At 32.3% G+C, this 14303-nt stretch overlaps 1 protein-coding gene across 2 annotated transcripts in view; it reads left to right on the forward strand.

Annotated features, from left to right (window-relative positions):
- The window catches only part of SUZ12 (SUZ12 polycomb repressive complex 2 subunit), a 39240-nt gene extending 25280 nt beyond the window's left edge, over positions 1-13960 (forward strand). For both annotated transcript variants that reach the window (XM_067715506.1, XM_067715507.1), the window contains 8 exons: positions 2518-2623; positions 6019-6196; positions 7686-7777; positions 8000-8143; positions 8628-8785; positions 9168-9366; positions 9854-9933; positions 11576-13960. In XM_067715506.1, coding sequence (XP_067571607.1) covers positions 2518-2623; positions 6019-6196; positions 7686-7777; positions 8000-8143; positions 8628-8785; positions 9168-9366; positions 9854-9933; positions 11576-11921 — 1303 coding nt within the window. In that variant the 3' untranslated portion in view covers positions 11922-13960. The remainder of the gene's footprint in view (positions 1-2517; positions 2624-6018; positions 6197-7685; positions 7778-7999; positions 8144-8627; positions 8786-9167; positions 9367-9853; positions 9934-11575) is intronic.
- The last annotated feature ends 343 nt before the right edge of the window (positions 13961-14303 follow it).

Consider the following 14303-nt stretch of genomic DNA (forward strand, 5'->3'; position numbering starts at 1 on the left):
GTTTTCCAGCCTTTTTTTTTTTTTTTGCCTTTTATAACAACACTTTAAATACAGGCCTGTAGTTTTGCAGAATGTCTTTCAATTTGGACTTTTGTGATTGTTTCTTTATATTTAGATTCGGGTTAAACATTTTGGGCAGGAACACTAATTGGTGATGTGTTCTTTGTGCACGTCACAGACACAGCTGATATTAGGTTTGATCACTTGGCTAAAGTGGTATTTACCATATTTCTCCATTTTAATGGTCCCTTTTCACTTTAATTAATTAATATGCAACCTGTAATAATTAATACATGAAACTGGATAAATGTCCTTTTGCTCCCAAGTCTTTTTTTTTTTTAACGCAATAGTTTAGCATCCATTGATGATTCTTACTTGAGTAAATTATTCTGTGGCTGTGGCCACATGGTAACTTTCTATCAGTTCTTCCATGTTTGGTTTGTTGGCATTTTTCTGTGAAGAAGAGCGTTCCTTCTCTCAACCTTTTTTTTTTTAATCAGTATGGATTAACAAATTCCAGTTTTATTCAGTCTGTTTTAATCTATTGATGTTGCTATTTTAGTGCTCAAATTGTCCCAAATTTTGTCAGGAGGAGCCCTTCCAAGCAGGCTCCTAAGTCCGTTTGACTTGTTTTTATTTATTTATTTCCTTGTTTTGTGGAATATTCTAGATATTCCAGGCTTTACATTCTCCTTTTCCTACCTCTGCTCTGGAATTGGCTATTTCTTCAAAGGGTCGTAGTTCTTTCAGTAGAGGAGAAGTATTTGCCAACCAAGATCTGAGGAGTTAGATGTTATAAAAATTCTTTTTATAATCTCTGAGAAGCTAAAGTCTCCTTAAAGAATAACCAAAATTAAAAAGCCATATTGAAAGAGTATGAAATATGGAGTGAAATTAAAAAACTTCTTCTGAAAACAAAAACGCCATCATAAGCCAAGTCAAAATAAAGATGACAAGTCAGGAGAAAATTAATTTCAACTCATAATGTATAGATAGATGCCTCATTCCTTTAATATAAAAAGATTATACTAAGTAAAAAGAAAATCACAGGCCAATAGAAGAATGAGGAAGGGATATCATGAAAATGTTTACAAGAAAAGAAAATATATATGGTTTTTAAACAACTAAAAGGTAAAACATCTGAATATAAAAGTACACTGAGATGTCATTTTTTCACTTACCAGTTTGACAGATATCAAAAAACTTGATAAAGCACTGTTGATGAGGCTGTGGGGGAAAAGGGCCTCTTCATACACTACAGGTAGGAGAGTACATTGGATTGTAGCTGTCACGTGTTCAGCCATAAAATAGAATATTATGTAGTCATGTAAACATGCAGGAGGAAAAGTCCTTTCCATTTTAGAAGCATACTAATGTATTACCTATTCAAATTAGTAAATAAAATAAAATTATTTTTAGAATTAATATTCTAAAAATATTAAGTTGAACAGCCTTGTTGATATATTATGAAGTAGAATAAATTCAGTAGCACAGCATAAAGACAAAAATTCTTAAGGCTCAAAATCATTCGGTGTTAAGAGTCAGACTTTGGAGACAGATTACCTAGATTCTGTTGCTAGCTCTGGCTACTCACTGTGTCATCTTAAGGCAAGTTATTTAACCCTCTCTATGCCTCAGTTTCTTCTGCACAATGGAGTAATAGCATCTACTTCATAGAGGTGTTGGGAAGATTAAATGAACTCTGTAAAGTCTAAAATAGTGCCTGGCACATAGTAAGCACTCAATAAATGTCAGCTAATACCACCTAACAGAATTTCTCTAAGACTGATGAAGAGATGCCAGATTCTTGATATACAATTAATTATTGAGTATGGTTGAAGAATGGTATTTAGGTTAGTAGTGTTTAATTGTATGGAAAAAAATAACATAAACTATGTATACACACACAGATATGTACACACACATTAAAACTATACTGTGAGTATGGGTAGAATTTAATCGATTCTTTGATTCAACCAGTATTCCATTTATTCATTCACCTATGAAATGTTTATTGAGCACCTATATGTGCCAGGTGCCCCCCAGGATCTTACAGTTAATTAGTTTACTGTTCAAGTATAAAAGTCAAGAATTGTAGTTCAAGTACTTACAGTAGTTAAAGGTAACAGAGACATAATTCTTAGCGGTTCCCTAAGGCAAGTATTGTAACACCGTTGTTACCTTGTTTTTAAAAGTATAAAGCCTGCACACATGCTTTATACTTAACGTTTAAAACTTAGCAAGTTTTAAGACCTTAGGCATATTATACTTGAAGTGTTTAAAGTTACATCTGAGTAGCTACAGTAATGAAATAATCCTCTAGTAATAATTATCAGTACAAATCATTAAAATTTCTTTTGTCAGGAATGGAGTGTAGGTATATTTTTAAGTCTTGTTGGGTATGTAAGCTAGTTTATAAATTTAATAAATGCTTTTTAGTATAAATCTAAAGATGTAGAATTTGTGTACTTACAATAATACTCAGGTTACTTTAAAGTGTATGTGTTTGTCTAACAGGCGCTTACAGCTTTTAGATGGGGAATATGAAGTAGCCATGCAGGAAATGGAAGAATGTCCAATAAGCAAGAAAAGAGCAACATGGGAGACTATTCTTGATGGGAAGGTATGGACTACTTAGAAGACTGAGCACGTTATAGTTATGAACTCCCATTTTTGATTGATGTTTTCTTCCCCAAATGCAAATTCACATTGGAAGGAATTCATGTTGGAAGGAAGAGTCCTTTTTTTTATACTTTGAAAAACACAAGTCAGAATTATCTAGTCAGAGTATTTAATGGAAGGCATCATCCTTGGAACCATACTGCCAGCTTCAAATCTCCACTCCTAGCTATGTGGCATCTGGCAAATTACTTAATCCCCTGTGTGTCTCGGTTTTCTCATTTGTGAAACGAGGCATAGAATTGATGGGTTAAATGAAATGATTAAAGATGCTTAGCACCGTGCCTGGCATAAAATAAGTGCTCAATAAATGTTAACTGATATTTTAAATTCCATTCATAGTAACAGCAGGTAACATATGACTAATAAATTTATCAAGAAATCTTCAAATCTTAGATGAAGCAGGCTTAAAATAACTCTTCTAAGAGACTTAAAAAAATAAATAGGCATACATACATTTCTTGGATAGGCAGACTCAGCAGAATACTAATGTCATTTATTTCTAAATATATTAGATCAGTGTACCAGCACAAGCAAAATCCTGATTTTTTTTTAAGCCTTAAAAAAATTAGTCTCAAGTTAACCTAGAACAATATGTAATAATACTAAGGAAAATTATGGAAAAGTTTTCTGAGAACCTTTACTTACCAGATAATAGAACATAGTATAAAGTTAAAAGAACTTAAATTTATGGTAAAATCTTAGCAATAGATAAGCACATCACTGAAGCGTAGTCTTGAAATAGTTTCCTGTATATTTTAAATTTAATCTATGATAAAATTGGTGTTAGATCTCTGTGGGAAAGATAAACTGTTCATTATCCATGTGACAGAATTGGTCTCTAGCTTTCTGGAAATAAACTTAGACCTAATAAATTCCAGAAGGCTCATAAATGTAAATGTGAAAATTAACACTGTATAACTTCAGAAAAAAATATAGGTGAATATTAATCTTGCTATGAGGAAAAGCCCTTCTAGGTATGCTACAAAAGCTAGAAAGCATAAAATAAAAATGACTAAAGTGAATCATATACTGCACAAATCTAAAGTTAAAAGCAAATGATGGACTGGGGCTAATATTTGTAACATAACAAAAGGCTAATATGAATATGCAGTTAATAAAAACATAAGCAATCTAATTAGAAAAAATGGATAAAGAATAGTCTGACAGTTCTTAAAGCAACAAATATAGATGACCAGTAAGCTTTTAAAAAGATATTCAGCCTTACTAGTATTCAAAGATGCAGACAAAATCAGAGATACTACTTTTGACTACTAGTTTGACAACAGTTAAAAAGGGTTGACAGTTTCTAGTTGGAGACATGAGGACACATGCTCTCAAATAATGCTTTAATGTAAGAATAAGTTGGTATAACCTTATTGGAGGGCAGACTGGCGATACGAATAATAATTTTAATTGTGTATATAATTATTAAGTTTTATGTAACAGTTAATTTTCATTCTGCAGTTTTGTCACAAGGTAGTAACTGTTTAACTGAAAAGATGTAGATTACAAGTCTTGCCTGAAAATTTTAAATAGTGAAAAATTGAAAACACCTTAACTCTAAAAAGATAGCCATTGAAAGAACAATACTTTGACAAGAAGATCCCCATGATATTTAATTTTTATGTAATAATACATCCACCTTTTATAAAATTAATCATAATAGTGGTTACCTCTAGGTGATGGGATTTTAAATAATTTTTATTTCTTTATACGTATCTACAGTGGTTGAATTTTCTGCAGGTATTTATTATCTTTGTTTTAAATTTCTTTTTTAAAGTTTGTTACGTTTATCCATGGGAAAATAAGGATTATTATATGAGTTGTTGGGTTTTCCCAAGAAATTGAGGCAATATGAAATGGGTATCCTTTTAAGTCAGGTCATATAGATTTGCTTCTTTTTAACAGCTCTGTGTTATTCTTTTAAATAATGTCCCATAATTTACTAAACCAGTGTCACTTCAATGGATAATTTGATTATTTTAATTTTTTTTACATTTTCAAAAATGTTGTAGTGAGTATACTTGTATTGGGTTGACCAAAAAGTTCGTTCAGGTTTTTCTGTAAGATCTTAATGGAAAACCCGAACGAACTTTTTGGCCAACCCATACATGTATCTTTTTGCATTGCAAGTATTTTTATAAGATAAATTCCTAGATATGGACTCACTGGGTCAAAATTGGTTTATATGATTACACTTTCACTTCATTCCATCTAAAATTATAGTTTTAAGAGGATTATTTGTAATAAAGATGTACAGGGAGATTAGACTTGTGTGGCAGTAAAAATAAATAGGAGCCCATTGAACGTTTCTGTAAAAGGGAATAGCATGAAAGCAGTCTTTCAGAAGATTATTTGGATATGGATTGGGAAGTAAAAATTAGAAGCTGGGAGAGCAGCTAAGATACTGTACTAATAAGATAGTAAGGATCTATACTTGATGATTATGTAAGAAAAGCAGAAGCAAGAATAGGGGTCAAGTGTAATTCTGAAATTTTTAGTTTAGGGTCACTAGTAGACTGATAATGCTTGGAACAAAAATAATTGTGCCTGAGAAGGAAAGAAAAGATAATACGTTCACGTCTAAAAACATATTTTAGTTCAGGGTGACCTTGATATCCAAGTGGCAGTGTTTAGAGCTCAAGTATAAAGAATGGAGAACCAATTTGGGATCATCTGTCTAATGGGTAAATCCTTGAGGATGGGTGAAAGACTCAGGCATATGGCTAAATGTTAGCTAGGAATTAAGGAGGCCAAGAGAAGAGTGGTTTTATAAGTGACTAGAGGTGGAGGAGGAAATCCAAGATAGTTCAGTGTCCTAAAATCCGAAGAAGAGAAGTAAGGGCAGTCAGTGAAGCTGAGAGAAGTCAAGGAAAATTACTAATTGTTTTAATAATCATTCAGTTTACACAAAAAAAGTAATTGGTCATCTAAGAGAGGTTGCAGACCAGCAGGCTTTGGGTATCATAGTTTTTAGTTTTAATTTTTAAATTACCAACAAATAAAAATTGGAATATTTCTCTTGGAAACTTGGAAAAAGATCTGAAAATCTGGCTGTGTTGGGGGCACATGTTTGTATGGGGCAACAATTCAGCAATTGCCAATAAGTAGTCACTCTTGTAGACAGTCTGAGCCCTCCAGTACTACAGGCTCTACTGCACTGTACATTATTTTATTTGCCTGGCCATCCATGTAGGCATTTGGGGTTTTTAAGGAAAAATCTCTTAAGTCAAATTCACATTAACATGTCATAATAAATATTTTCTTTTTACTCCTACAATTTCTTTCAGTTCATTATTTGGAATCTTCACTGTTTTCATGTTTTTTCTTTTTAAGAGACTGCCTCCATTTGAAACATTTTCTCAGGGACCTACGTTGCAGTTCACTCTTCGTTGGACAGGAGAGACCAATGATAAATCTACAGCTCCTATCGCCAAACCTCTTGCCACTAGAAATTCAGAGAGTCTCCATCAAGAAAACAAGCCTGGTTCAGTTAAACCTACTCAAACTATTGGTATGAAAACTTTGCTGTCAAAATAATGCTTTGCAGAGTTAGGACTTAGGCTTTAGATTAGTTTTTGTTTTGCTCCAGTAATCTTTGGGAAATATTATTTGACTTATTAGGTATATTGTGAGTAAATTAGGGTTCTCCTATTATTAGTCCTTTATTCAAAACCTTTGTGCCAGATGTATGTGGGAATTTTGGGGTTTTTTGGTTTCTTTAATTTTCTAAGTGTGGTATAGTATATAGGATATATGTCGTATACTATATAACACCTCCAAATGAGGTTTATAGATAGCCTTATGTCAGTTCAGGGTTTTTCCATTAAATAAATTTGTCTCCATTAAATAAATTAAATAAATTTGTCTCCATTAAATAAATTAAATAAATAAACTCATGAGAAAATGATTGTTTTTCAGAGCTTTTTAGATGTTGGAATTGCAGCTTTAAAGGGCTTTGGAACTGTATGCTTTTAAAAATTCATATAAAAATTTGTTTATGTTATGGAAGTGACTTCATTATTTCAGAGTGTTTGTACATAGGGCTGGAAAAGGATCATCATAACCTGAATTTTACCAGGTTAAATTTTGCAGTAAATTTTTAAGAGGAAAAACATTTACAAATTGTAGCAGTTAGTTCTGCTAAGGCCCAGGTTGCAGTATTCTTTCATTTTGTTTATCTGTCTGATAAGAACACTGTCCTTGACCTGAGAGCATCCGTATGTTTTTATCTAAGACTGTTTAAGAAGGCAGAAGGCTTAAGACAGCTGTCTTTGATATATACCACTCATGTCCATTAATTGTGTGCAGGTCACTGTAAGTCAGATTCAAGAGATAAAAGAAATGACCCATGTCAGAGGAAAGATTTCCCAAGTAAATTGTGGTCTGGGCACTTCTCAAAGAATTCTGTGGCCAAGTAGATAAAAGAGTTTCAAAGAAACTGAGAAGAAGAGTTTTATACAAAATTGTACATATGAAATGATTACTTATGTCAGAGGAAATAAAAATTTTTATTTTTAAGTCAGTGAAGTAATACACTGGAATTATTAACAAATGATTATCTTTTGGATTTGGAATGATATTAGTGCAATCACTTTAATTTAATTTCTGTTAAACATTTAGTGGATATCTGCTCACTGCTGTGCACTGGGAATACAAAGTCCAATCAAAACCATACTCTGACCTCAAAGTGCTGAAAGCATTACAGTGACTACATATAATAATTACTTGGGGTTACTTTTAGAATGTTTTAGGACATTATAGGTGGTTTTTAAAGGAAAAAAAAAATGGCTCCTGCCAATAAAGACCTTACTCTCTGATTAGGGTTGCTGATTAAGGGGATTGTTCCCCTGAACATCAGTTGAGGGTGAGAACAAACATTGTATTAAATACCACAAGAAGAATTTTGTGAAACCTTTATTGTTTAATTATTTTCACAAGATGTATTACTTCACTTTTAAGAAGCAACTATTTTCATTAAATATAAAAGTATATGTTTTCAGCTGTTAAAGAATCGTTGACTACAGATCTGCAAACAAGAAAAGAAAAAGATACTTCAAATGAAAACCGACAAAAATTAAGAATATTTTATCAGGTAAACATAGCTGACCCTTCTTTTTTAAGTAATCACGAGATGCCTTGGTTTTGCATGTTATATCTGAAGTATTTTGGCTATTTAAATAAAAAGAATGCCTCTGACTTGATTTTCCTTTTAAATTGTTTTAACTATTTTTAAAGGTAATATTGAAACAAAATAACTTGAGATATGTAAGTGGAGATTTGCTGTTCTTCTTTTTGTCTTCTGTTATTTTTAAAGTTCCTTTATAACAACAATACAAGACAGCAAACTGAAGCAAGAGATGACCTGCATTGCCCTTGGTGCACTCTGAACTGCCGCAAACTCTACAGCTTGCTCAAACATCTTAAACTCTGCCATAGCAGGTTTATCTTCAACTATGTGGTGAGTGACTTTCATCTTTTCTTACTCATAATATATTATACATTATAATACAATTTGACTTTCAGAAATTGTACTTTGTGCAAAATACCAAAATCTCCACACTGATGGATTGCTTATGCATGAATTAACAGTGAATGAATGATTCAGAGTTTATGTATATTTGCACAGTACACCTATAATGACTCACATAATCCTCACACCAGCTCTGAATTAAGTGGTAATTTCCTTATCCTTGCTCAGTCAAGAAATCATTTGTACGAAGTTACCAAGCCAGTAAATGGCACAGCCAGGATTATAACACAGATTTTTTGACTCCAGGTCTTCTGACTTCCTGTTCACCATGCTGGTATGCCTAGCGTATTTTAGTTTTTGAAACATTAAGAACCCACAAGTACTTTTTAGTTAATTAAGTTGGAAGGATAGGTATTTAAGTTAGGATAATTAATATTTTCTTTTCCTAAACACCTTGCCATTTTTGTTACAGTATCATCCAAAAGGTGCTAGGATAGATGTTTCTATCAACGAGTGTTATGATGGCTCCTATGCAGGAAATCCTCAGGATATTCATCGCCAACCTGGATTTGCTTTTAGTCGCAATGGACCAGTAAAGAGAACACCTATCACACACATTCTTGTGTGCAGGTAGGTAAAAAAGTCATACGACAAAAATTTATTCTGACTTCTATTGATGATGTTGGAGGAGTAAAAGGAAGCCAGACAAAGCTACATTTAGGTGGGAATCCTTATTTCAGTATTAGCTAAGTCTCTGGGGTGGTATACTGCTGTGTAACCCTCCCTCGGCTCCTGTTTCTACAGAGGTTTTCTCACTTGCTCCTTACAGCTTTTTCCTGTGTTGTTAATGTTGCTACTGCTCTAGTGGTTATAGGGGGATTCAAGTGTCTCCCAGTGGAAGTTTGTGTGTGCATACCTAGGTAGAAACCTGTAGGAATGGAATGTACTCTATTTGGGGGGTGTGAGCCTTCTCTGTGTTACTTAACATTACATCAACATTGCTTTTCATTAGGCCAAAACGAACAAAAGCAAGCATGTCTGAATTTCTTGAATCTGAAGATGGAGAAGTGGAACAGCAACGAACATACAGTAGTGGACACAATCGCCTGTATTTCCATAGTGATACTTGTTTACCTCTCCGTCCACAAGAAATGGAAGTAGATAGTGAAGATGAAAAAGATCCTGAATGGCTAAGAGAAAAAACCATTACTGTAATTATTATTATTATTATTGTTGCTGTTATCATCATCATCATCGTTGACAATGACTTTAGAATTTTATGATTAAATGATTTTTGTTTGAAAACTAATAATTGTTTAATATGAATTACATATTGATTTAGTGTAAAGGAGCTTTTTCTAAATTAAGGAATTCAGGAATCTACAATTTTTATAATTGTGTCATTTTAACAGTAACCAACTAAAGGAAATACAGATTTTCTTCTTGTGATTCTGTATTGTGTTTTTCATTTTATTTAAAGGTAACTATTGTCATAACATAGAATTTCCCTTTTAAAGTTACTACCTAAACAGATGATTTTAAGAAACATTGCCACTTTGCTATATAAATAAGTTGTGGTATTTTTAGTTGCAAAAAATTCTGTTTTTGACATTCTCACAATTTTTTCTTAGAAATACCAATTATACTTATTCTGTATCTAACAGATATTTTTTCTTTTTCTCTTTTTTCTTTTTAAAGCAAATTGAGGAATTTTCTGATGTTAATGAAGGAGAGAAAGAAGTGATGAAACTCTGGAATCTCCATGTCATGAAGCATGGGTAGGGTATTTCTAAATTCAGATATTCCACTTCCTTTACGTTCTTTTTGTTGCTTCACATTCTATAAATCTGTTAGAATCTTACTTAAAATTCTGTTTAGATATAATTTGTCCTAAATATCCTAATTCAAGTATTATAAAGAAAAAATGGTTATCCTCAAAGAATGTTTAAGGAAGGTGCTAGCTCCATCTAACAGCAGGTTTTTATTTAATGTCCTTTTTTAAAAAAAATAATAATCCAATGTTTATTCCTTTTATTGCTAGGGGATACATAAATAATATGCCATGTGCTACACACCTGGAATTCCTGGAAACTATTTATCACACTTATTGCCACAATTTTTAAAAATTGCTTATTCAGAATAAAATATAAGCAGCTTTTCTGATTTCTTATTACCATTTCATAAAGCTCAAGGTAGAACGATCCTTATTTCTTGTGCCTTTGTGGCTGAAGCATTGTTTTTCCTGCAGATCTGCTTCCTTCCCTATGTGAACTTTTACCTGTCAGTACATATATTTTTCTTCTCTACCTTCATTAGTATTAGATCCTCATATAAGGCTTTCTTGTATAGCACAAGCAATGTAAGGTTTTTTCATTTATAGTTAAATGAAATAAGTGGGAGAGGGCACTTTTGTTTCCTTACTCTTGGGGAGTGAAGAGGAGTTGGTACATAACTTCTAGTCCAGATATCTGGGTGCATGGCCTATAGCCTTTTTTTTTGTAAACTGCTTTGAGCTAAGAGTAGTCTTCACATTTTTAGTGGGTTGTAAAAAATTAAAAAGAGGAAGACAACAGAGATCATATATGGCTTGCAAAGCCTAAAATATTTACTATCTAGCCTTTTACAGAAAATATTTGCCTGATCCCTGGTCTAGTCACTAAAACTCAGTTAAGAGTAAAGTATGTATATGGAGGCTTGCCTGAAATCTGTTTTTCCTTTTGTCCTGATATGCCAGTTTCAAGATAGAATTTTAGTCAGATTACTTAATTGAGTTCTGTTTTAATTCCTGATCGAAATCTGTTAGCATAACAACTACTGGGTTCATGATACACTGGCATTACAGACTGGCAGGTATTTGGTAAACTATTCGGATTTTATCAGATCTGCAGGCAGGCTTTTACAGGCTCTGTTAGAGTCTCAAGTTTCAGTGGGTAACTGAGCAGCCTTCTCCAATTTTAATTTGCTTCTCTCAAATTTTATTCATTGCTTTCCACCAAAACAATCACACTGTACCACATTTGTTGTGACATCTTCATCTTTTCAGAGGTTTACCATGAACTGAATGTAGAGGAAACACTGCTTCTGATATAGGAAACTGAGAGAATAGTATTATATAGTTAATAAAAGTGGTGCTGGCAAGAGAAAATATTTTATACTTTTAACTGCTGAGTTCCTAATTTCGTTAGGAAAACCAGAAATGACATCTATTTAAGTTCTGGTTAAATTAAATGTTTAAATTTCTAAGACTGTAAGCTCATTCAGGTGATTGAGTCTCAGACTCACTATAGTTTTACTACTTGTTAAGTCATCACTTAACTGGATTTGGATATAGTCTTAATGTTCTATAATGGTTATCACTGTGGCATTTGACAGAAATGCTTTGTATTGCTATTGATGTTTTGTGTTGTTTTTATTAAATAGGTTTATTGCTGACAATCAAATGAATCATGCCTGTATGCTGTTTGTAGAAAACTATGGACAGAAAATAATTAAGAAGAATTTATGTCGAAACTTCATGCTTCATCTAGTCAGCATGCATGACTTTAACCTTATTAGCATAATGTCAATAGATAAAGCTGTTACCAAGCTCCGTGAAATGCAACAAAAATTAGAAAAAGGAGAATCTGCTTCCCCTGCAAATGAAGAAATCACTGAAGAACAAAATGGGACAGCAAATGGCTTTAGTGAAATTAACTCAAAAGAGAAAGCTTTGGAAACAGATGGTGTCTCAGGGGTTTCAAAACAGAGCAAAAAACAAAAACTCTGAAAAGGCCTAACCCCATGTTATGGACAAACACTGAAATTTCATTCTAGGGAGTTCAGCCTCTAGGAAAGAGTCTTGTTTTTGTTTTTAATCATAAGTTCCAAACAGGCACTGTCAGATGAAGTAAATGATTTCAACAAGGATATTTTTATCAGGGTTCTATTTCACTTCATTATGCAGCATTACATGTATATCAGTTTTATTGATGTCATTAAAACATTCTCAAGTTTGAGCATGAAAAGCAATACTTCAAAGAAAGTATTTTTAACTTCAACAGTTGTCTTACGAAATATATTGACTTGATAATCGAGAAATTATTTCATATATTTAAATTACAATGTTTTTTTGCAGTTGTGACTGGCTGTTTTTCTACTTTGTAATTGTGAGACATTTTCTTGGGGAGGGAAAATTGGAGAATTTAGAAATTGAAGATTTTTGTGAAATTATGTTGCATTACTATTTGCAGTCAAACCTTGATCCTTGATTTTGAAATCATTTATCAATTTGGAATGAAAAATTGTGACATAAGATATTTTACATGATGTAAGTTCATTTTACAATTTAAAAATAGCACTTCTTCATCTTACGCCTGTTTGGGAGCATGTTAATTTTTCACATTGTCAATGGTGAAATGTCATGTTGGCTTATAAGGTTACTGACCATCCATTTGTTTTTATGTGGATAATTTTGGTGCATTGCTCACCCAGTATATTTTTTTAAACTTGAACATTTTGCTGGTTTTTTTTGTTTCTTGTTTTTCTTTCCCAATTAGGTAATCACATGGAAAATTCAGCTGTCCATATCTCTTCATTAGGATTGTAAACCAAGGGAAGAATGAGTTCGAGGTTTTTAAGATGCCACTTTTGAGGGAGGAAATGTTCTTATAAAAATGAACCAGAAAATGCTATAACTTTTTTTTTTCTTCACAAGGATGTCTTCGTAATGTATTCCACGATTAGAATATCCAATACAGATAAGCTGACTTGAATCGTTTTGAGCAATTTTGCCCTGTGTTATATGTGTCTTATGCACATATTTGCAGTTGGATTTTCTCCAACAGAAAGTGGTTTCACTACTGGCACATTAACAAGCACCAATAGAGTTTTTGGTCCAACTCCAAGCACTGTGGTTGAGTAACATCACCTCAATTTTTTATTATCCTTAAAGATAAATGCATTTTCATATTCTTTATTTATAAAGGATCAATGCTGCTGTAAATACAGGTATTTTTAATTTTTTTATTTCATTCCACCACCATCAGATGCAGTTCCCTATTTTGTTTAATGAAGGGATATATAAGCTTTCTAATGGTGTCTTCAGAAATTTATAAAATGTAAATACTGATTTGATTGGTCTTTGAGATGTGTTTAACTGTGAGGCTATTTAACTAATAGTGTGGATGTGATTTGTCATCCAGTATTAAGTTCTTAGTCATTGATTTTTGTGTTAAAAAAAAAAAATAGGAAAGAGGGAAACTGCAGCTTTCATTACAGACTCCTTAATTGGTAAGCTCTCCAAATGCTGAGTTACAGTAAACTCTGATTATGCCTCTGGATAGTGGATTTCGAGCATTTTTCTCGGGCTTTAATTTGCTAATAAAGCTGTGCACATATGTAAAAAGAAAAAAATAGATTATTTTAGGGGAGATGTAGGTGTAGAATTATTGCTTATGTCATTTCTTAAGCAGTTATGCTCTTAAATGCTTAAAAGAAGGCTAGCATTGTTTGCACAAAAAGTTGGTGATTCCCTCCCCCAAATAGTAATGAAATTACTTCTGTTGAGTAAACTTTTTATGTCATCTTATAATAAAAGCTGAAAAAATCCCTTTGTTTCTATTTATAAAAAAAAAAAAATTCTTTTCTATATGTACCCTTGTTAAGAGATTTTGAAGAAATCATGTAAGATGATAAAGCATTTGAATGGTACAGTAGATGTAAAAAAAAAAAATTCAGTTTAAAAGAACGTTTGTTTTTACATTAAATGTTTATTTGAAATCAAATGATTTTGTACATAAAGTTCAATAATATAAAAGCTGTATTCTGTTTTGTTTTTGTTTTTTATTATTATGCATTGTCAATACATGCACAAAAATTTGGGCTCGGCTAAGATAGTAAGGATCCAAAAAAATTACACCCGTCAGAGCTAATAAGAAATTAAGAGAAAAATTAATGTGAAATCCTGCTTTCAGTTCTAGTAACATCAGTTGCAACTAGTATGTTATTTATGGTATTACATAAATATTTTAAAATTTATATTCCAGAGTAATGTCAATATTAGTTAACCTAATGTTAATCCATCTTTGGTTTTTTCATTTTCTTTTGAATGAAAAAGAATTTATCGTGGCCTTCAAAAAGCCCATAGATTAAGAGTGGGATACAAATGATA

This window comes from Pseudorca crassidens, chromosome 19 (assembly GCF_039906515.1).
Source record: "Pseudorca crassidens isolate mPseCra1 chromosome 19, mPseCra1.hap1, whole genome shotgun sequence".
Classification (NCBI taxonomy): Eukaryota; Metazoa; Chordata; class Mammalia; order Artiodactyla; family Delphinidae; genus Pseudorca; species Pseudorca crassidens.